At 40.0% G+C, this 24,597-nt stretch overlaps 1 protein-coding gene across 2 annotated transcripts; it reads left to right on the top strand.

The window, feature by feature from the left end:
* Positions 1 to 1,500: 1,500 nt before the first annotated feature.
* Positions 1,501 to 23,115, top strand: DDO (D-aspartate oxidase). 2 transcript variants are annotated; one of them, XM_034409160.3, is made up of 5 exons: positions 1,501 to 1,633; positions 9,822 to 9,996; positions 12,053 to 12,161; positions 14,371 to 14,547; positions 19,973 to 23,115. In XM_034409160.3, exons 2-5 carry the CDS (start codon positions 9,825 to 9,827, stop codon positions 20,538 to 20,540), a joined length of 1,026 nt encoding a protein of 341 aa, XP_034265051.2. In that variant the 5' UTR covers positions 1,501 to 1,633; positions 9,822 to 9,824; the 3' UTR covers positions 20,541 to 23,115. The 2 variants fall into 2 exon arrangements, with proteins under 2 accessions (XP_034265051.2, XP_034265050.2); XM_034409159.3 differs by having other exon boundaries at positions 1,516 to 1,633; positions 9,819 to 9,996.
* Positions 23,116 to 24,597: the final 1,482 nt, after the last annotated feature.

The raw sequence follows: 24,597 nt of genomic DNA, 5'->3' as shown, positions 1-24,597 counted from the left end.
ATGAGCTACATTTGACTAAGTTTATAAAATTGGAGACGGGGGAGTCTAGAAGAAGTCCTCTACTCTAAACCCCTCTAGGATTAGAATGCTTGGACCATCCTTTGTTTGAAAACCCCCAGTGATGGAATACCCATAACTTCAGAAGGCAGGATATTCCAGAATTTAAGAGTTATTATGATCAGCAAACTACTACTTAATTTGAGATTGGACCTCTCTCTATAAAGCAGGGGTCCTCAAACTTGGCAGCTTTAAGACTTGTGGACTTCAACTCCCAGAATTCTCCAGCCAGCTATGCGGCTGGAGAATTCTGGGAATTGAAGTCCACAAGTCTTAAAGCTGCCAAGTTTGAAGACCTTTGCTATAAAGCATTGGTTGTTGCCCTACTCTCAGGCTTTATGGAGAATATATACATGACTTCTTGTGATGGCTCATCAAGTATTAAAAGACTGCTGTCATGTCTCACCTTTATCTTCTCTTCTTAAAGCTTTGGCATATCTAATTCTTTTAGAATAGAATAGAAGTTTTTATTGGCCAAGTTGATTGGTCACGCAAGGAATTTGTCTTGGTGCATATGCTCTCAGTGTACATAAAAGAAAATATACGTTCATCAAATAATTTAACATTATTTAATAGAGTTTAATCTCCAAGGATTTCACTGTCTTTGTTGCTCTTCTCTACACACTCTCCAGTTTCTCAGCCCTCTTCTTGTTTGGGGAAATCAAAACCCAACCTAGTATTCCAATTGCTGTCTGACCAATGCTGTGGATCACTTCCACGATTTTGACATTATAGTGTACCTCTGTACCAGCCTCTACTGCTGCAGCCCAAACCTACATTGGCTCTTTTGGCAACTGCAGCACAGTGCTGCCTTGTGCTTAATTTGTGGTTTTCCAGAAGCTGCTCACAACCACTGCCAAGCCAAGATATCAACATGAGCATCTCACAATTCTCATCACTGAATAGTTTTGCTAAACGGAACTCTTATGTCTTTGAACCTTCCGCCTGTTTTGTGAGATAGTAATTTCCCGCCTCTGCCCACTTGTGTCATCGGCAAATTTGCTGAGCTTTCCTTTTCTCCCCTCATCTATGTCATTAGTAAATATGCTGAAGAGCTCTGGGTGCAGGGCGGAACTGTTGAGATATCCCACTGCATAACCATCTTTCATGCAACACGCTAATCCATAACCAAATCACATGGAAGCTTCACATGTTACCTGTGTTATTTTTTTACTACTACTGTGCCCGTACAATTTAGCCGCTCTGATTAAAAAGACTAGCAAAAGCAACCCATTCAAATACTTTCCCCCCCCATGTCTTCAGATAGTAGATAGGCTACTATTAGCAACAGTATCCAGGGCTGCCGCCTCAAAAGGAAATTGCTCCGAAAGCCCCATCTTTTCACAAGCCTTTTCCAGCGCGCACGCGCGAGCGAAAAAAAAAGGAGCAAAATACTTTTTTTTTTCGCCCTCCGTCCAATCAGAATCTAGTAGAGTTGGCTAATTGTAATAACTCCGCCTACTGGGTTCATGTTTTCCGGTTGTTAAGCTTGGACCCTCCTGCTTCTCTGATACGCAACGCTTCTGTGCGAAGGCGGCACTTGTCAGAAAACATCTGGTTTCTTCTGTGAAGAAAGGTATTTCTGCCCTCCCCCCCCCACTTCCCCATGTAATACGTGTGGTTCTTGAAAGCTCCTTTAAATCGATGATGTACTCAGTCAATTCTTAAGTAAATGCAGGCTTGCACAGGAAACGTACGTTAAATTGTATTTTACAGCAACATAAGGGTTTTATTTTTTTGCAGCCGTGAAGAAATTGCTCTTCCCTGATATTGGTCAAGCAATCAACAGGTCTTTTTTTTTAAAAAAAATCCTTGTCATAACTATTTTTGGAAGAACGATATATATATATAATAATTTTTATTCAACATTTACATTTTGAACATCCTTGTTACATTTTTACAGCTTTCCGATACCGGCATCTTTGATAATATCTATTTTATCTTTTAACCAACTATATAAACATACATTCTATATATTACTTACTAAGTTCTACATTCACTACAATTTATACTTATCTATTACACAATAATTATTTCTCTCTTCTCTAATATCTTCTCTTATGTTTATACATTTATACATTAATTTTGGATTCTTTCTCCAACCAGTTATACCATCTATTCCACGTCTTGTAATAAATTGTTTCCTCTTGGTCTTTTAGTTCCACTGTTAATTTTTTTATTATTTTTTATTTTATTTTTTATTTATTTGATTTATATGCCGCCCTTCTCCGGAGACTCAGGGCGGCTTACAATGCGTTAAGCAATAGCCTTCATACTTTTGTATATTTATACAAAGTCAGCTTATTGCCCCCACAAACTGGGTCCTCATTTAACCTACCTTAGAAAGGATGGAAGGCTGAGTCAACCTTGAGCCTGGTAAAATTCGAACCTGCAGTAATTGCAGGCAGCTGTGTTAATAACTGTACTACCAAGGCTGTAATTTATCTGCTTCTGCACATTCTAGCACCTTTTTTATGATCATCGTATTTGATGGAGCAAATCTGTGTTTCCAATTTTGTGCAAATGAAGTTCTGGAGGCTGTAATTATGTGAAATATAAGATAATGAATTTCTTTCCTAATCTTCTGTTTTATAATTCCCAGTAAAAATAGTTTAGGTTTCATAGCAATTTTTTCCTGTCATTTCCTTTATGAAGAACGATATTTAAAGAAATGTAGTTTAGACCTGTCCATATCTTTCTGTCCCTGCACCCTTGCTTTCTCTTGGTCTATATAGTGTTTTGTGCATTGAATGATGTTCTTTAAAGTTCTTGCCATCAATTCTTTAGTCAATTAAGGCCTTCGCATAAGATTTTCTCATAAAATAAGAGCATGCCTCAAGTACAATCAGTTTTCCCCAAATAGCCAAGGTATTCTATGCAAAATAGAATCGCCAATCTAGTGAATTCCTTGCAAACTAATGTATTGTTATATAGTGATTTAGCATATTGTTAGCCACATCCCACTATTTGGGACAGACACACCGACCCATTCAGGATGTATTATTTAAATAGGATGATGACAATGGTAATAATATCTGAAAGTTCATTCAGAAATTAATGCAAAAGTTCTAGGAGCCAAATAGCTTTGATTCTTTAAGTGAATTGTTCATTTTTTCTTCTCAGATTCTGAATTATAGATGAGGATTGTGAATTTTAATCTTTCTGCAGATTACAGAATGGTGGGAAAGTAGTCTAAGACAGATAATCTCTTTAGCAATAGAAGTCAATTCTCTACATGATCTGTGAATCAGGCCACTGTATATGCTTTCCAGAGCAGTTTTCTCCAACCTGGAGGTCATTCATATGTGTGAATTCCCAGAATTCCCATGATAGCATTTGTTTTTTCTAGTTAATGAAATAAAATAAAGCAAAGTATATTGTATATGTGGTTTTAAAATCCCACCTTAATAAAAAAGCATGAATGCTTGCAAATAAAACATAAAAGTTAATTGGAGGGAGGGATTTAGCTAGCCATCTTCAATTTGTAAGCCTATATATCAAATACTCAAAGAGAACTCTGAGAAGATCCTCAGAGAAGTTTAAAAAGTCCTTCGGTCTACCAAACCTTTTGCAATATGACTTTTGAAAGGATGGGTATGGCAGGAATCCACACACATTGAAAAAGTGCTGTATTCTTTTCTAGAAGGGACAAAGAACAAATACCTCAGCTGTTCTTTTAACTGGTAGCCCTTTCCAGGTAATATATTTGGGAAATTATCAACTGGATTTTTTTCTTGCCACGTTCAAAGTTCAAATTCTTGTTTTGAAGCAAAACACATCAGTAAAATGGCAAAGCTGCATAGAAAGTTCAAGCTTTTCAGCTATTTTTAAACAGATTGCAAAAGACATCCTGTTCAAACCCATTAAAAAAATCCCTCAACTTGTTTCCTAAACTGCATCTATTTACATATAAATCAAAGATAAGATCACTATAGAATCTAAGTCTGGAGCAAAGGTATAGTCTTAAATAGTGTTTCTGAACATATATGTACATTAAGCACTTACATGTCAAATTCATACCCAGTGCCACAAATCTCTGCCAAGTTGTCATTTAGTACACTTCAAAACAGCAATATTTCCACTCCTCAATCCCTCCAAACTGCACGTTTGAACATCATGAACCTCTCTTAGCAGCTGACCAATTGAAAAGTACAAAACATCCCCATGATTGAGTGCGTTACTATGATTCATGATATAGATAGATACTCTAGATCAGGGTGTCAAATTCACATCGTCACATTGTCGTCACATGACATATCGTGACTAAACCGAGGGTGGGCGTGGTCATCATGTGATGCATCCGGCCCATGGGCTGGGAGTTTGACAGCCCTGCTCTAAATAGATCCACAGTACCCCCCCCCAAAAAAAAACCCATAGAAAGAAAAAAACAATTTAAAGAAACCACAAAAGTTATTCCTCACTCCATTCAAAAAAAATGAAATATTTGTTTTAAATGGCTAGCACATGCAAGCAAACATATCCATGTTTTTAGTATATGTGCGATTGGGCATTTGTAAAATGAGGACAACAACTGAGCATTTATAAGAGAAAGCTGCCGGGCTATCAAATCATTATTTACCCTGTATTTAAAAAGTTTCTGTCTTCTGCCATATGTTATGGCATGCAAGTTATATGTGAACTAACACACAATGCTGTAGCCATGGACTGACTTTGGCTGGTTGAGGCTGATATGGGCACATTATTTTTCCCTTCCCTCCTCCCTCCCCCCTCCCCCATTATTGTGCTCTGCCATCTGTGACTATGCTGGCGTAGGCTGCTGGAAAAACTGGACACTGTGCTTTTTAAACTTCAAGTGTGGACTTCAACTCCCAGAATTCCCCAGCCTGCATGTTGATCTACATTTATGGGGGTGTCAAACACGGCCGGATGTATCACATGCAGGCCACTCCTACCCCAGCTCCATGAAGGGGGAAATGTCACGGAACGTCACATGACGGCAATGTGACGCGGCGAGTTTGACCCGTGATCTACAATGTCTGATTTAGAAAAAAATGGTCTAGAATGTCTTGACATTCTAAAAAGGAGTGGATGAAGCATGCCTGACATACCTTTGGAAAGTAGCAGTCTTCTGGTAGACCACTGGACCTGTTATTAAACATAAGGTTAAAATAAAATCAATCTCTCTCTTTTCATTTATTACTTTAAGAAAAAAAATATTTAATTAACAAAAACTAGTGAAATCCTCCAACATGAAATCTAGACCATATATAATCATATTACTTCAATTTTGGGAGTTGAAGTTTACACTTCCTAAAGTTGCCAAGTTTGAAAAGCCCTGTTCTAGATTATAAAGAACACATCCACCAAATCCTTTTTTTCACACCAGGAGTGTAAATTTCTTTCCTTCTACATAGAATAATTATGTTTGTGGAACATGAAGCCCTACTTTTTAACAAAAACGTCATCACAATTATATATTTGTATACTATTACGGTTTTTTCCCTAAAATTGTATTATCCTATGTATTAATGTGGGACCAAGAAAGAACCATGAAGGAACATGACAAAATCATGAAGATAAAAGAATCCTCGAATGTCTTAAAATACCAACAGAAAAAGATCCATCCTTTTTCAAACATTCATTGAAGAATTCAATAGCAATGAAACAAAATGTTCTGATAAATTTATTTCATCTCTAAATCATAGGAAGTGTATTTTCCATTTCTTAAAACTTCGGCATGTTGATTGTTTGTGCAGACATTAACTGTATTCATATGTTTTATTGAGCTATCATGATTGTATTACTCCCATCTGTTGTATTTCACCAATAAACAAAGATAATATCATTAAACAAATGTTCAAGAGTCTTTCACTGGATGCGGGGTGGGGGGGAGAAAGGGGCTGTGGATTGATTTAACAGGGAAGAAACTGTATTGCTGGTTCTGCCTCCAAAAACTGTCAAAATGTTTTGTTGTTTTTGCCAAGAAAGGGTTTGGCACATATATTACCTTTTTTTATGACTTTGGAAGGAAGGAAGTGCCATTTTTCTTATTCAGTGCTATTTTGCCCACCTGGGATAATTTCAGGTGCAACTACTTGCTAACAACTCATTCTCTTGTAGCATTATTAATGTTGGATATCCTGGAGCTGGAGTAAAAGTGGGCAAGCATTCTCTGCCAGATTCCCTTCTATCTCAAGTGACAGGAAGGCTGATTGATTTCTTACAGGCTACCATTTTTTGGGAGCTTCTGTGCGGTGGAGTGGAGAATGGTCCAGGGTTAAGTGGAGGAAGCTGTCTTAATGCCTTGCACTGTGTCCTGTCAGCAGAAAAACTTTTTGAAAATAGTCTATGGCAGGGATCTCCAACCTTGGCAACTTTAAGACTTGTGGACTTCAACTCCCAGAATTCCTCAGCCAGCTTTGCTTTGCTGGCTGAGGAATTCTGGGAGTTGAAGTCCACAAGTCTTAAAGTTGCCAAGGTTGGAGACCCCTGGTCTATGATTTAACTATCACACAGGTGACTAGAAAGGTAGGTGAACATTGCCTACCTCTGCCTCTGAGCTGCTGATTTAAAAAGTCTCATAATAGTCTGGATGTACCTTGCTTTTTTTCTAGCTACTTTCAGCTAGGGTGACCCCTTCTTCCATGGACTGGGATTGATGGTAATTTTCCTACCTGATGCTGATTTTGGGAGAGAGGGGAAACGAAGCAAGTGAAATTTGCCAGTCTCTCTCCCCTTAAATTGTCTTGCAGTAAAATTGTAATTTGCAAGTCTCGTTCCTTTGGCAGATTTGAACTTGTCATTTGGGACAGCACAAATTACTTAATGAGTTTTCTGTTGGTTTAGGAACTGGAGGAATGCACTGTACCCTCAACAGCATTTAGGAAGAGCTTACAGATGTTCTCTCCAGATCTCTTATCTGGCATGCCCATCTGTTGACACCTACGAATTAATGTTGCTTATTAAATTAAACTAGGAAGTTTTGATTCTGCTAGGTAGCTCTTCTTTGAAATGTGAGTCCAGATGTGGGCCATTCTTGATGCAGGGATGGGCCAAAAGCAGGTTTGGATGTGCAACAGAAAAATATTGGCAAAGGTTTCTGATTCATTGCTTTGATAATTCTGTCAACTAAAGAATACTGTTGAAATTAAGCAAGTTGAATAACTGAGAACAGATTTTTGTTCAGCATGCTTTAGAAAGGAAAAAGGAAGGGAAGGGAAGGGGCCTGCTGCCTCTGAGCTGCTGATTTAAAAAGTCTCATAATAGTCTGGATGTACCTTGCTTTTTTTCTGGCTACTTTTACCTAGTTAACTTGATTGCACAGGGAACATTGCATGAATACATCAGTTGAGCTCTCCCAAGGTGATGAGTATCATAGGTCACAAGAATAATAATAATAAAAAAAGAACCACCCCGGCCCTCCAATTATTTACTTACAAAAATCTTGAAGAAGCAGTTTTAAACAAGTAAATAACATGTGCCTGATCTAAGAATAGGTCTCTGAACACCTCTGTTGATCTTTTAGTCAAGGGCACAGCGTCAGCATGAGGCCTCTTGCTAGGTTTCTTTCTACAATGCCATGTTTTGCATTGATTTTTTTGAACCGGAATTGAATCTTTTGCATTTTGTGCTGATCTTTGATTTTTTTTTTTATTTGATTTATATGCCGCCCTTCTCTGGAGACTCAGGGCGGCTTACAATGTGTTAAGCAATAGCCTTCATACTTTTGTATATTTTATACAAAGTCTGCTTATTGCCCCCACAATCCGGGTCCTCATATTAAGCAAATAATGACCGGCTTTGTCTTAGCTTAAAAAAGAGAATGTATCAATGCTGCCCCTAACTGCCAAGATAGCTAAAGTTAGCAAGGTAGGATAAGTTGTTTGATTTGGTATACAATACAATTGATTGTATAAATACAATCGTGCCAGCTACAAGTGGCCAACTCCAGCTCTTAAACTACTGTTTATTGAATAAGACAAAATAGTCTATATTTGCACAGCATGTTAACTAATAAATTATAGTTTACGAATCACAATAGCTGGATTTATATAGAATAGAATAACAGAGTTGGGAGCGACCTTGGAGGTCTTCTAGTCCAATCCCCTGCTTAGTCAGGAAACCCTATACCATAGGGATGCAACTTGGGCGTCCTCCTGGATGCACGGCTGTCTTTAGAAGAACATATGGCGGCCGTGGCCAGGGGGGCTTTTTATCAGGTTCGCCTGATACACCAGTTGCGTCCCTTTCTGGATCGGGACTCCCTATGCACGGTCACTCATGCCCTCGTCACCTCTCGCCTGGACTACTGCAATGCTCTCTACATGGGGCTCCCCTTGAGGAGCACTCGGAAGCTCCAGCTGGTCCAGAATGTGGCCGCGCGGGTAATTTTGGGAGCGACTTGGTGCTCCCATGTGACACCTTGCCTGCGCGAGCTGCACTGGCTCCCGGTGGTCTTCCGGGTGCGCTTCAAGGTATTGGTTCTCACCTTTAAAGCGCTCCATGGCTTAGGGCCCGGCTATTTGCGAGACCACCTTCTGCCACCGATAACCTCTCACTGGCCAATTCGGTCCCATAGAGAGGGCCTCCTTAGGGTGCCGTCGGTCAAGCAATGCCAACTGACGACCCCCAGGGGGAGAGCCTTCTCTGTGGGGGCACCCGCCCTCTGGAATGAGCTACCCCCAGGAATACGACTAATCCCAGAGCTCCGGACCTTCCGTTGAGCTTTGAAGACCTTCCTATTCCAGCAAGCTGGGCTGGCTTAAAATTTTAAAAGGGTTATTTTAAGGGTAATGGGTTTTAAATATTTCGGGAAGCCAATTGGATTTAATTCTGTTTTAAATTATTTTAAATTTTGTATTGTATGTATTTTAATTTGGCTGTGCACCGCCCTGAGTCCTTCGGGAGAAGGGCGGTATACAAATTTAAATAATAAATAAATAAGTAAAATAAATAAATATGACATATTAAATCATAATATTAACCCATAATACGGTGAAACATGGACACTAACGTCGCAATTATATAAATTGGTGGTGTGGTGCAAAGAGCCATGGAAAGATGCATGCTCGGCATTACAAGACAAGATAGAAAGACCTGCGCATGGATTAGAGAACAAATGAAAGTATAGGATATCATCAAGAAAGTAAAAGAATTGAAATGAAATGGGCTGATCACATAGCAAGAAGAACTGGCGGCAGGTGAACCAAGGGGGTCATAGAATGAATCCTACTTGATAAAAAGCATCCACAAAAGAGACCTAAAATAAGATGGATCGACGACATCAGCAAGTATTGCGGGTCCAATTGGCAAAAGAAAGCTCATAGGACCATATTGGTTGGAAACATGCGGAAGAGGCCTTCATCCTACAGTGGATACACAATGGCTAAAATGATGATGATGATTAAACCAACCGAAAGACCTACCTTGTGGCACATCATAATGCAACTGGTTACCAGTTGCCAGTTGCCAATTTAATTTTCTCCAAGTGGAATCATTCAGATAAGCATATGGGTGGCCACATTCTCCTGTTGAACCCCTTCACTCCAGCAGGATAGAGTATGGTTTAAGAGCTCCTTTCATACCTTTTTGTTTTTCTGTGGAGAATTAAATATGTGTAATAGAATTAATTGAGATACTTTAAAAAGTTACACGGTGTAAGTAATCTTTTTAGCAACAGTATCCATCAGCTTACACTCAACCCCTAGTTACTTCATGGCTATGTTGAGTAGATTTCTTGGCAAGCAATCATGCAGAAGCCTTTTCTTCAAACTCAGACCCTTTCTTCCTCTTCCTCTTAGCAGAACATGGCCAAGGCAAAGATTGTCGTTGTTGGTGCTGGTCTGATCGGTTTATCCACCGCTGTATACATTTCAGACTCCATTACAAACTGCACTGTGTCTGTCATGGCTGATAGATTTTCTCCTAACACGACCAGCGACGTTGCTGCAGGAATGCTTATCCCACATCTTTATCCAGGCAAGCAAAATTTACATTTCAGAAAGCAAAATCTGAAATTGTCCAAGTATTTGTTTTACGCCTATTCCCCCCCCCCCGATTTTTACTTTGTAGCCCCAAAATCAATTTTCTAGGAAGTGCAGCTGCAGTTTCAAGGGACATTCTTCCAACCTCTTTTAACTGGTACATTTTGAGTAAGACAGCTGAAGCTGTTGTAATTTATTCAGAAAGAGACACTATTTGCTTATCTTTAAGACTGGATGCCTTTCTAAAATTTCCAGAGTAACTCCATGCTGTATGTGGTGGTACAAGTTATTACTTTTCCTGGACAGTGTTAAGTGTTAAGTCCCCAAATAAATTGTCCATATCAGGAAGATTATCTTATCTTGTATCTTGGGAATAATCATTTCCTGCCATTTTACACATGCCATTCTAGTAGTACATATATTATATTCCATGACACAATTGTTGCAGATGATGGTGATGATGACAATGATTATACAAATTGTGTCTGGCAACAGGTAGGTTTCAGCAGGTTCTGATCAGTTCTGGAGAACCGGTAGCGGAAATTTTGAGTAGTTTGGAGAACCGGTAGTAAAAATTCTGACTGGCCCCGCCCCCATCTATTCTCTGCCTCCCAATCAGTCCCAGCTGATTGGGAGGAAATGGGGATTTTGCAGTATCCTTCTCCTGCCATGCCCACCAAGCGACGCCCACAGAACCGGTAGTAAAAAAAATTGAAACCCATCGCTGAATAGATTCCCAACACATGCATATGTTCTACAATTGGCCTATATGGGACTTTCCTACTTTATCTATAAATGTTCATGTGGTTTTGATTTAAGCTCCTCATTTCTTGCATTAGACTCTATAAAGAGGGAGTCTCAATTAGGTCAAAATGCGATGCTGGCTTGTTGCACTCGCCCTCCTTCTAATAAGTAATTAATTTAGTCAAATTCTGAATGGTATCAATAACAGAATAATCAGGAGTGGGAGAAGCTTTCATGGAGCGATTTTTTGCTCAGGATACTCTTTACGGTTGCCCTCATTTTGTGAGAAAAATGTAACACACTTAAAGGATTTTCCCTTTCATTGTTTAGAAATTACAAATGGGATGGCCGACATTCCCTGTAAAATCAGCAGGCCAAGGTTGCCTCAAAGGTTGCCCACTGTGTCTACTATTGTGCCTCAATAGCTATGCAACAGCCTCTTCTTTATTCTGAATTCTTGTCCAGAGGGCAGGACAAGAAGTAATAGGTGGAAGCTTGTTAAAGAGAAAACCAATCTATAAATAAGGGGAACTTTTCTGGCAGTGAGAACAATTGATCAGTTGAATAGCTTGCCTCCCGGAGTTGTGGATGCTCCATCATGGGAGGTTTTCAAAAATAAACTGGACAGCCATTTGGGATCATATAAGGCTCCTGACTTGAGCAGGGGGTTGGACTAGAAGACCTCCCAGGTCCCTTCCAGAACATAATTCTATGTTCTATAAATTCTGTAACTACCTCTGCATCTCACCAGTACTAGCCGTCTATCTTGGAAGCTAGTGGCTCCTGTTTTCAGCTGTATTTGTAGTTAGGACTCACAAGAAGACTCCCCCACCATTTTGGGTAATTAGCCTCTATGTCATGGTTCCGAGTAATGGCTCAATCACTCTATGCAAACCAAACTATTGTCTCACATCACTTTATTCCACATGTTTAGCAAAATGTGGAGAAATGGGTCATTAGGAAGAGTTCTGCTCTTCCTGGAGGAGAAGAGTGAGAAAAAGACCATTGTGATTCTTCCTCCTTCTCCTCCACAACTCCTTGTGGTTTGGGAAAATTTGACCTGGAGGTCTAGATGACCTCCCAAAATAGCATGAATAGTATGGAGAGTTTGGGGGTGGGATGTTTCAGAGACCACATCTTTGTCCCTTTCCTCCTGTGTGGAATCTCTGCTTGATTCGCAAAACCTTCCATTAGCAGTTTGCATCCAATACATAAATTTCAGTGCAACCCGTTTTATGTCTGCCTTTTCTGGATTTTCTTAAAATGCTTTCCCTCCGTTTGAAATGTGTTTTCTTTCTTCTCTATAGGCACACCTGTTGATCAGCAGAAGCAGTGGTTTAGGGAGACTTTTGACCATCTGTTATCCATCTGTAATTCCTCAGAGGCCTCAGAAGCTGGGATTCACTTGGTATCTGGGTGAATATAGAGTTCATTAATGCTTTTGTGATTTCTTTCAGCATTGTGCTGAGCAAGCCTCTTGATTAGGGCAAATTTGGGAGGCATATAATGCTGGTGGGGACCAGGAGAGAACTTCTTGATTTCTGCAGAAGAAAAACAGAATGCAAACATTTATTTTAGACTTATTTCTCGTGATCCTTAAACTGGGTTCAGAATTTATTTAGGGAAACATTCATATGCTGCAGTGGCACTTGTTTTTCTCTTTTAAAAATGCAAGTTTCAGTTTTCAAAAGCTTTGGCTTGGGCCTGTGATTTTTATAATGTGGTGTTGATATATAAGAGATTCACTAACTTCTCAGAGTACTTTACATTCAAAGGCAGGTTTGGCATTAAATGCCAGTTATTGGCAAGTAACATCAGAAGATAGAATTGCTCTCAAGTCCTGCCTCTGGGCTTCCGACAGTGCAGCTGATTGTGAGAAATAGGATGCGGTATTAGATTGATCTTGGCTACATTTAATTGGACTTCTCCTTGTCACACAGAAAGTTGTGATGGAATTGGGAACTTTGGGATGGGCTGAGCAGAGGGAGCGGGGGGGGGGGGAATCTGAATATGACCATATCTCAACTGAGGAAAAAAAATCCTAAGGTTGTATTTGGGAGGGTCATAGTACTGAACATGACCCATTTGTCTTGTTAATTGGCTCTGCTGGTGGGGCTGATTATAAATATCTTCTCTTCTATACAGTATACCATTTATGTAGAAGGTATATAATAAAAGCTCCTTCTAATATTCAGAGGCTCCAGGGCAAATGTGGAGTTACATTCAACTATAGGCTGCCTCATCCTGTTTTGCTTGCACAAAACACAGTGTGTTTTTGTACAGCTAACTATGAGATATTTATAGAATTCTGGATTACTAATTTTCAATAACCCTTTTTTCCTGCCTTTCTTTAGCTGAGTTATATGAAAATCCCAGTCTGTGGGTAGAATCAGTTGCTTACAAAACCAGTTTCAAAATAAGAAAACAGTGGATGTGTGCAATTGCAGAAGTTTGGACACCCTTGCAGTCAATACTTTGTGGCACAGTTTCTCTAAGCACTTTGTGTGCTGTTCAGGGGTCAACTAAATGACTTTCCTGCTCCCGAGAGCAGTCCTTGGTTCACATCTTCTATACTTCTTGTAAGAGGGCAAGTTTGCCAGGGGAGACTTAACTCCAGTTGCACTAATCACCAAGAGGCAGTACATGACTAGGTTCATCTTTATTTGGATACCTCAGATGTAAGTAACCAGATTTAGTCTGTGGGATTCAAACCCTTCACCAGGAATTAAACTCATAGACCATCACACTTTTAGATGATTGCATATGGTGCATTGACTTTAACAGCTACCCAAGCCCTAAGGCTCAACAGTTGCAGGAAAGGATATCTAGAAGTTCCATCAGAACAGTGTATATACAGTCCACTCTGTCTTAAGCTCTCCAAGCAGAGAAATAACAGCTGTTATCCCACACATGGGAAGTCCTGTAAAACTCCATATAGCTCTAGCAGATATTTTTCTTGGTCTCCCCATGCTTGGTTTTCTCCTTGGCTTTGGTAGTTAGGTTTAATATTTTTAAAACAATATTTTTCCTGGTTGAACTTGCTGCTTGGAATCATTTAGAAATACCCTTGTCCTCTTTTATAAGCATGAATTGTCTTTATTTCCTAAGGCTTAGATAGATGCTTAGAGGAGCTCATGATTATTGAAAATAGACAATCGCAACCTGAGAGGTTAAAAAGATTAGAATGGCTAACTGTAGTCTACTGAATCATTTACTTCTTCAAGTCTGATTAGCACTTTTATAGTGACAACAACAACAACAAAGTATCACTGAATCAACTGGATGGTATCCAGACTTCTATATCTACATAATAATGTTTTCTTAGTTTGAATTTGTGAACAGTGAATAGTAAATATGTATTCAAATTTGCAGAAATATATGTTTAATTATGGAACATGTAGAAGCTATGGCAGCTTCTATTTATTTAAAGATAATTAAAACATACAGTTTGACTAGTGGTGCCTAAACATAATATTGAGATGTGGATTAGGAACTCAACTTTGCTCGTTTTATTTGGTGAATTTTTAAAAGCTTGGTTTTGAAAAAAATATTTCAGGATGGGGAGAGACTATTAACACCAAGAATGTCTGTGTTTTGCACCCTTATTCTCTTGAATATGAACAAGCTGGCAAATATTTAAGGACATTCCTGAGGAGAAGATGCCATTCTGGTCTGATGCAGTTCTGGCCTTTCGCTCAATGACTGAAAAGGAGCTGAAGAAATTTCCACAGCACAAATATGGTCAAGCTTTTACCACACTGAAATGTGACTGCCCATCGTATTTAATTTGGCTGGAGAAAAGGTATGGGTTTTTATTCACTTTTTTAGATTGAAATGCAGCAATACAATAAAGAAGTATGATCTAAAACTTTTGGTGATTTTTTACACTTAATCCTTCATTTGCCCACTTCATTGGTCCTTTCCTGTCAAATTTACATAATGCTGAAACAGGATAAGGTCTAGTTTTTAGGTCTATCTATTGTGGTGAACTAAATCCCAGCAAGCAAATAAAATATAATCTCTTGTCAGTTAAGGTTTCATTTTTGAGCACACCTCTTTATAATATAGTATTTACAGATTAACTTTTACATGGAGATTCAGGGATAAGTGGGGATTTTTCTTCTTAAAAACCTACAGGTTACTATTAATAGGTAATTGTAGGCAGATAATTTAGAAAGATGTCCCACCAAGAATAAATTTCTTCTCTGTCAGACCTATGACTTTAAAAGCAGGAATCAGTAATTGTGTCACTCTGCACTGACATATTTCCTACGTATGTGTTTCTCTTCACCACTGTATAGTACATAAGATCCAACAAAATCTGGGGAATTAGAATATAAGGTATGTCAAAGTTAGACAAAAATACTTGTTACACCACAAAGCATTCAGGAGAAAGCTTCAGATTCCAAAGATGTAACATTTTGGTGTTTGTCCTTTTGTCAAATCAGCAAAGTGGACTGTCCAACAAGGTCAAGTAAAAGATCATTTATTATGGATCTTAATGTGCCTACATTAATTTAATTATGTTCTAAATCACTACTGCAAAGTACTTTATCTTGGAACTTTGCATTAACCAGATCGCCAGCTTGAGGCATTTAATTGCATTGAGCCTATTATTTGACACCCCCATAGGCAGTTTATAATCTTGGGTTATAATTTATTTTGATTATACCTTTCAATTTAACTCTGAATATGAATTCCGCTTTATATGAAGTATACATAGCCATGGTGAAAATTTAAATGGTGTACACATTGGAATTCAGCCAAAGGCCCTGAAGTTCTTGTAATTAGAAACAGAACAACATATGGGAAGATTGCAAAGTAAGGGCTTCGTAATTTGGAAACCCTTGTAAAAATGTAAGAATATAGCTGGCAATTATATGATGAAAGCTTTGTCCAGAGACAACCCCAGATTCATTTATCCTGGAAATTTCTTTTAACAGAGATTGTAGAAACTGAAGAAGACGCCTGTTGGAGCAGACCAGCCTCTTTGCTCTGGCAGTGGTCAAGCCAAACTCATGAGATGCCATCAGGCAGGATGTGAGGATAATTGCTCTCTACCAATGTTGGCTTCCATGAACTGGTTCATATGTCAGTTTCTAGATTTAAAGTATAATTCTTTCAACAACATTAGCAGCCTTATTCTTTTATGTCAATTGGTGGCCGTAACCACAACCTGTAGAAGGGTGTTGCATGGATTAAGAGTGATATAGGAACGTAATGCTACCTTAAATCTATCTGGGATTACCAATCATTCAATTTTATTTGGTGATGTTGGATTCTAACATCAGCTGGATATTAATGTGTGCTCAGAAATGATTTTCTTCTTTTTTACCAGGCATAGTGTAGCATTTACATCTGCACCCGTGTTTGGACCTAAGCTAGTGACTATCATTTCATCTTACATCAAGGAGAATTTTTAAATAATATATGCATCGTCTGGTTTTTAGTCATGAATTTATCAGCCTCCAACATGCTGGGCAAGCTGAAGTTCTTTGTGATTTTTCCCAGCCTGATGCTGCCTGGTGATAATTCTGGCTGGAGAGGACAGGAGTGGTGGCCCAACATATCTAGAGGCACTTTACTCAGGAAGACAGCTTTTGTGTTATAGGCCAGAGATCCCTTTTAAATATTTGGACATTTTTACAGTTTTGCATTCGAGAGTGAGGTGATGGAGAGTACAAGTCAAATATTACCAACAGTTAGCTGGTCATTGGGTTGTATTCAGCTCCGGGCTTCTTGTTTTACAGTAATTATCCGTAAGTGCTTTTTCTTCTTCTCCCAATCCTACCTGCTGTCTCTTGGGACACACAGGCCCTGTCATGTTTCATTTTTTAAACAACACTGAACACGGTACCGAGGCTCAGTGAAGCTGCAGGATCCATTTAATATTTGTCAGGTGGGCTTGTGGGCAGAGACTTCGGTTGCCTCTCATTTCTGTTTTACTCTTTTGTGATTTCCCATAGGAGTTTCCCTTCCTCAGTGCAATGCCTGGCACAAACCCATTGCAATGGGGGCTGATCGGCTTCCTTGAACGATGGCATAGGTCCAGTGAGCTGAAAAACATGATTACAATTTCTGCTGATAAATGTGCAGTTTATTAAACATCATTTCAGTGTCCCAGCCACTATTTCTGGTACTTTATCAAAAGACACACAAAGGGAATCAGTAATAAACCACTTGGCTGGAATTCATGAACCGCTATAGTGGCTAATAAGAATCTTCATTGGGAGGGCAGCCTTTGCTCTGAAGGGGGCATAACTTGCAAATATATTCAGTTATAAAAAGTTCTGCCAAGTTCAAATCTTAAAACAATTGCATGTTGGCACAAACTGGGAAATAGGAAACTAAGATTGAACTTTAACAAATATACCCTGTGACGATATTGTGTAATGTCCAACAAAGATTCACATGCTTCATTAAGCAGCCCAGGACTTTGGGATGAATGTTCTTGGTAGCAGGAGTTTTTTCATCCGTGTTAACTTGTAATTGTTGCTTTTTATTAACTGGGCAGATTTCCCAAATCAGACTTCTCAGAATGTAGAGATTGTGTTTTTGAGCAGAAACCCAACAGCACTTTTACCCGTTAGGATCCCAATCCATATCATAAAGAAGAGTAGACATTTCTTATAGCATTCTGTGAATTTCTTCTGCAAAACTGAAAATTTGGGACATTTTTGCTTGAGAATGAAACTAATATTTGCCAAGAAACAAACTGAACAATATATGCAAACTCAGATCTAACCAAAATATCAGTGCTGTACTGTCTGACATACAGCAAAGGCAAAGTGGCACAGGGAAACTTTTATTCTCCTCCAGTGATTTCCTCATGATTTTAATAAAGTTCAGAATCTGTTTGCAACAGATCTTTTGCAGTTTGAGGCTGGATGCATCAGATTGATGATACTTCTATATTACACAGTATCTTGAAACTTAGTTTCACAATTGCCATGTGGTATTAAGCCCCAATAAACAAAAATCTAGCATTTTTGTGGAAACAGAAAACTCAGTGTGATTCTTTGGATCCTGACTGCAGTTTTTGTGGATCCACATTAAAGAAGAGAACCAATTCTGGTGGCAAGAGGAATCTATAATTAGCTAGACATTTCCCATACACTATTCAAAATCTTTTCTTCACTCCAAAAACACAAACCTTTTTTTTGAAAAGAATGCCACCAATCATAATTTTAATTGCAGAATGGAATGGAATGGAATGGAATGGAATAGTATGGTATGGTATGGTATGCTATGCTATGCTATGGTATAGAATGGAATGGAATGGAATGGAATGGAATGGAATGGAATGGAATAGAATAGAATAGAATAGAATAGAATAGAATAGAATAGAATAGAATAGAATAGAATAGAATAGAGCTGGAAGGGACCTTGGAACCTCCAAAATGCAGTGCACATGTGGCCCCGTGATGTGCCCAACCCCCACACATGTGCACACAGCCACCCACATGCAGCCCACTCCACGCATGCACATGCCCCCCGCACGCCCGACGCCCCTCCCGCATGCGCGGCAGAGATCCGATAACCAGCTGGCCAGCGGGAGGCGTGTCACATGCGTGGCAGAGCTGAACTGGGACGATGGCTCACGTGCCCACAGAGAGGCCGCTGCGTGCCATCTGTGGCATGCATGCCATAGATTCACCATCACGGGTCTAGTCTCTTCTTAAAAACCTCCAGTGATGGAGCGCTTGTGATTTCTGAAGGCAAGTTGTTCCACTGGTTAATTGTTCTCACTGTTAGGAAGTTTCTCCTTAATTCCAGGTTGCTTCTCTCTTTGATTAGTTTCCAACCATTGTTTCTTGTCCTGCTCTTTGGTGCTTTGGAGAATAATTTGGCCCCCTCTTCTTTGTGGCAGCTGCTGAAATACTGGAATATTGCTATCATGTCACCTCTTATTCTTCTTTTCTTTAGACTAGCCAAACCCAAATCCTGCAGCCATTCTTCATATGTTTTAGTTCCAGGCCTTTGATCTTCTTAGTGCTCTTCTCTGAGCTTTTCCCAAGTCTCAACATTTTTTTTGTAGTATGGTGATCAAAATTGATCGCAGTATTCCAGGTGTGGGTTTTATAAAGCAGTACTAATACTTCATGTGATCTTGATTCTATGCCTCTGTTTATACAACCCAGAATTGTATTAGCATTTTTGGCAGCTGCTGCACACTTCTGGCTCATATTTAAGTGATCGTCCACTAGGACTCCATGGTCCCTCTCACAGTTACTGTTTTTGAACCAGGTCTCACCTAATCTGTACTTATACCTTTAGTTTTTCCTACCTAAATGTAAAACTTTGCTTTTCTCCACTTTAAAATTTGTTTTGTTGGATAGGACCCACTGTTCAAGTTTGTCAAGATCTTTTTGGATCCTGAGCTTGTCTTCAGGGCTGTTGGTTATTCCTGCCAGTTCAGTGTAATCTGCAAATTGAATACAATTTTTCAGGAATAAGGTATCACATCGTTTCCTTAGTCAAACTTGTAGGTAAAAGGCAATAACAAAAGGCAATAAAATATATCCTTACTGTTTTCCTATATACATGCTGCTTCTTTGCTGTCATTTTGATGGGATTTTATTTATTATTATTTATTTATTAGTTTGATTTATATGCCGCCCTTCTCCTGAGACTCAGGGCGGCTTACAATGCTTTTAAGCAATAGCCTTCATATTTTTGTATATACCTGCTTAGTAGGGCTTTTGGCCCCCCCTAAGCGGTGTTCTTTTTTATACAAAGTCAGCTTATTGCCCCCACAAACCAGGTCCTCATTTTACCTACCTCGGAAGGATGGAAGGCTGAGTCAACCTTGAGCCTGGTGAGATTTGAACTCACAGTAATTGCAGGCAGCTGGCAGCTAAATACTACTTTAACAGTAGTTTAGTCCACTGCACCACCAGGCTCCTTGTGCCACAGGTATCTGGTAGAAGCCACAATGACATCCTATGCATTATGACATCATAATGCAAATGATCTGAGTTACATCGTTTGCATCCTGTGATATAATATGGTACAAATGAGGCACAGTTCAAAATGTGCTTGTGTCATGATGTTGAGACCTGTGATGACGCACGGACACACATATGTGATTTGGGCTTCCCTTTACTCACTTCAGTTTTGCATTTCAAATTTGTGATCTCGCTCTTTGAACTATGTGATCTAAGTAAAACATTAGCCATAGAGGATTCAAAAGTGCCGTATTTTGACCTTTGATATATTCTTTATAGGCTGAAAGAAAATGGAGGCCAGGTGCATGCAAGGAAAATAGAAGATCTTTGGGAGCTACACCGTGATTTTGACATTGTAGTAAACTGCTCAGGCATTGGTTCCCGAAAACTTATAGGAGACCTAGAGATATACCCCACCAGAGGGCAAGTTCTCAAGGTTCACGCTCCTTGGATCAAGCACTTTATTCGTGATGGTGATGGTTTGACCTACATCTATCCAGGGATACACAATGTAACATTAGGTGGGATAAGAGAAAAAGACAACTGGAATTTGTCCCCGGATCCCATTGTCAGCAAAAGCATATTTGATAGATGTTCCGCACTTGAGCCTTCACTTCGGACAGCTGAGAATATAAAAGTGAGGGTGGGCCTGAGGCCGTCTCGGTCAGCTGTGAGAGTACAGAAGGAGGTACTGACTCACAAGCGTGAGAAGTTGCTGGTGGTTCACAATTATGGCCATGGGGGAGGTGGTTTTTCAATACACCAGGGTACTGCCAAGGAGGCAACTCAGCTGGTTAAGGAGTGCCTTGAAACCCTGGCAATACCTGGGTGTAAAGCAAAGCTGTAAATAGGAAAGAAACATCTAGTAGTCTGGTAGAGCTAGGATTTTGGGTGTGATGTAAAATCTGGAGGAATGTCATCCAGCTGATTATATGTCAGTCACTTACCATATTTTTCGGAGTATAAGACGCTCCAGGGTGTAAGACGCACCTTATTTTGGGGGGAGGAAAATAAGGGCCTAGCCTAAATGGTTTTTAATGGGATTTTTAAATTTTATAGACTTGGGGTTTTAAATTGGGAGGCCGATTGATTTAATCTCTTTTAATTATCTTAAACTTTTGTATTGTATGTATTTTAATTTTGGCTGTTCACCGCCCTGAGTCCCTTTTGGGAGAAGGGCAGTATACAAATTAAATAAAAATAAAAAATAAAAAAAGAGGGAAAAAATTCTGGTTGAGAGGCTCTCCGTTTGAGAGGACGTGAGAAGGCCGAAGGGTGGGGCCGGCAGGTGGCCGGGGCTACATTCGGTGTATAAGATGCACCCAAATTTTCACCCTCTTTTAGGAGGGAAAAAGGTGCATCTTATACTCCAAAAAATATGGTACCAGGTACTTACCTTTACTACTGGTTCATGACGGATCATGCATGCGGGTGAGCAAAGCAAGTGCGTGCGCCTTGCTTCTGTGCATGCGCAGATCGCCGATGATGACATCCAGGGCAGTGGGCGGAGCCTCCCACCGGTTTTACTATCGGTTCTTGCGAACTGGTCCGAACCAGGGGCAACCCACCACTGTATGGTACCTAATTGCTTAGTGCTTGTGGTCCTCTTAGAAAAACATAAAGCACTAAGACCGAAGGGAAGAAGGACCACCTGCTAGACTTTCCTGATCAGGAAGACCCTAGCTTAGAACTAGCAACCTTCAACTTCTTCCAGACAATTCATGGGAATTGTCCCAATTGTATATGGGAACTGCACAATATGCTGTTGTGCAGTTCAACTGTGGATATGGAGGTGACTCTTCACTCCCAGTCTGGAAATGCAGACTCTAGCCCAATGGGGCTACTGGAAGCCCATCATTGCAATAACTGTGGCTGTTAATTCTGTGACGGCGTTCATGGTTTTCTATCAGTTTTGGTGGCACCTGGCTTCAAAGCCTATGCAGACTTCGTAGTTCCTTCATTACTCAAAACCATTTATCAAGACGTCCTTTTTACCCATTATAGGTATAGCACTTTCACTTTTAGTTTCCCTGTTGTGATTGGGCAATGGGTTTTGGGTATTGTTATCTAAAGAAAAACCAGCTTTACCCCATTTTAACCCAGATTTGGGAAGCACTGGGTTAAAGTGTTGAATTAGGAATAGGGAGAACTAGTTTCAGCTCTACCCTTAATCCTGGTAATTCATTAGGGATTTTGGTTTGATCATGTTCATTCCCAACTCAGCCTATCTTATTGGGGAAGAGGGGAGAAAGGAGTGTTATGTATGCTCCCAAGAGCTCTTGAATGAAAGGAAGGAGAGAAATCAAAGAAGTGAATAAATATGAAGGGAGATAAAAAGACTTCCCGCTGGACTGAAACTTTGCTGAAACAAGATTGGTGCTAATTTGTTGTCTACTTTTAAGTCCTTACTAAATTTTGAGTGGAAATTTTGAGTAGATCGGAGAACCGGCAAATATCACCTCTGGCTGGCCCCAGATTGGGATGGGAATGGAGATTTTGCAGTATCCTTCCCCTGCCACTCCCACCAAGCCTCACCCACAGAACCGGTAGTAAAAAAATTTGAATTCCACCACTGCCTCAATCTCAACCAAAAGTTCACTCTTCCTGTGTCATTGCTGGCTCTAGATAAAATTATCTCCAACTCCTGTTAATTGTCAATAAATATGGCAAGATGTCACATGGAAATTTGGGACCCTATACCCCAATACTGTTGGATTAGCAGGCACCAGTTGGGAAAGCTGCTGAAGTTGACGTGGTTGAAGCCATCTTGGAGCTTCAGTGCTGCCTCACTGAAGCAAGGGATAGGGAGGGGGGATTAGAGATAGTTAGGGTTGTATAGTCAAAATAAAATTCTTTCACCTGGGAACCAAGGATGTTCTCACACCTGGCCGGAAGAAGGAGGAGTAATGTCACCAGACCAGCAGACGCTGCTGTGATTGGGCCACATGACTGATTGTTTGGGATTGAGGGAAAAACTTTTACTTTTAATTAGGTGAAAACCAAGGGGCCCTTCAGAGTTGGTTTTCACCAGACATGTGTCAATTTGATATTTCCAATAAAGCTATTCTTTGAGGAATCCACCTGCCTTGGAGTTTTGCTTGAAATGGATCTGTTACTTGGAACCCTGACAGCTGCTTCACCAATTCGAATCATCACCTGGTTATGGAAGTCATCAAGAGATAGGCATTAAATCCAAATATGCTGAATTATCTTGCTTACATATTCAAAATGTTTTGTCAAATTTCTAGGAGGGAGGAAAATAGAGTATGTATATGGCAATTTGAGTTTTATTACCAAATATTGTATTTTAACATTTATACCTAATTGACTGAATTAGGAAATTAGTTACAGTTTGCATTTAGAAGTATGCCAGATCTTTGTCAAGGCTTGGTATCAGTGAAATAAAATGTACTTGTAGTGGCTTCTCTTTTCTCATTTCTTTCTACACACCTTTTCTCCTTCTTCCAGAAGAGGGCAGTATTGGATCAGTCACTTATTGGGCTATTCTTGAAAATTTACCTACTTGTGTTTTTCCTGCATTCGCCGCCCCCTCCCCAAACCACCAAAAGCCAGGAAGGATACGTTTAAATAACCATCTCTTATTTAAACAGACCCCAATAGACCCCAATATATCAGAAATTTGTGTTGTGTTAGATCTAAAATATTTGGGATGAAATGCCACCTGGCTGTTAGATTGCAGCACAAAGACTGAGAAAACTTAACTCTTGATTGCTATCTAGTTATTAACTGGATTTTTGCCGATGAGATCCAGTACCCTATTCTCTGCTGGGACTCAAAATGGGACTCTCTCATTCATTCCAGTTAGCTTGTTGTTACCCAACATAGAACTCTTGAGCAATTTATGAATAGAAGAAGGTGGAAAAAGTTGAAGGCTAGGTCATGAGGGCAATGTAATATCTTCCACTAAGGTCAACTCTTAGTGCAAAAAGACCCTTTACAAGGGGCTCCTTGAGTAAAGGGAAGAAGGCACCCTTTAATGAGAGACATCTTTTTTGTTTTTTTAATCTTTTCATAGTTAATTTTATAGAATTGTCTAGAATTTGTGGAGTATGTGATTCATAGCAATAGCACTTAGACTTACCGTATTTTTCGGTGTATAAGATGCACTCCCCTCCCCCAAAGTGGGTGGAAATGTCTTTGCGTCTTATACAGCGAATGTTGCTGAAGCTCCACCCACCCACTGGCTCCCACCCTTCGGCCTCTGTCTCCCAGCAATTTACCTCCTTTTGGTCCATTCCAGGTGGTTGCGATAGGTAGCGACTGCAGCAATCCCCACTGCTTGGAACGGGCCAAAAATGGGGCACGTGGAGGCTGAAAACAGGATGTGCAAAGGCCAAAAATGGAGCGCACGGAGGCGGCGATAGGCAGCAGCAGCGATGGGTGGAGATGGCGGCGATGGGCAGTGGTGAACCCCACAGCCTGGAACAGCTGATAGGCGATATTCCGGGAGGCTGATCTAACCCCCAATCAGCTGCATGTGCTAAATCAGGCTGTGCTGAAGATGACCAGGCTGTTTGCTGCAAGAAGATAAATTGCTAGGAGGGAGAGGGAGAGACAGATTTTTCCCCCCTTCTTTTCCTCCCCAAAAGCTACGTGCGTGTTATACTTCAGAGCGTCTTATAGTCCGAAAAATATGGTATATACTGCTTCATAGTGCTTTACATCTCTCTCTCTCTAAGCGGTTTACAGAATCAGCATATTGCCCCCAACAATCTGGGTCCTCATTTTACCGACCTCGGAGGGATGCAAGGCTGAGTCAGCCTTGAGCCAGTGAGGATCGAACTCCTGGCAGTGAGCAGAATTAGCCTGCAATACTGCATTCTAACCACTACATCACCACAGTTCATGCATATAGATGTATGCATGAATGATTTTTAAAGCAT

Source organism: Pantherophis guttatus, chromosome 1 (assembly GCF_059756535.1).
Source record: "Pantherophis guttatus breed Tessera chromosome 1, ASM5975653v1, whole genome shotgun sequence".
In the NCBI taxonomy this organism is placed as follows: Eukaryota; Metazoa; Chordata; class Lepidosauria; order Squamata; family Colubridae; genus Pantherophis; species Pantherophis guttatus.
Note: the sequence above shows the minus strand (reverse complement) of the source record. Positions and strands in the feature narration are given on the sequence as shown.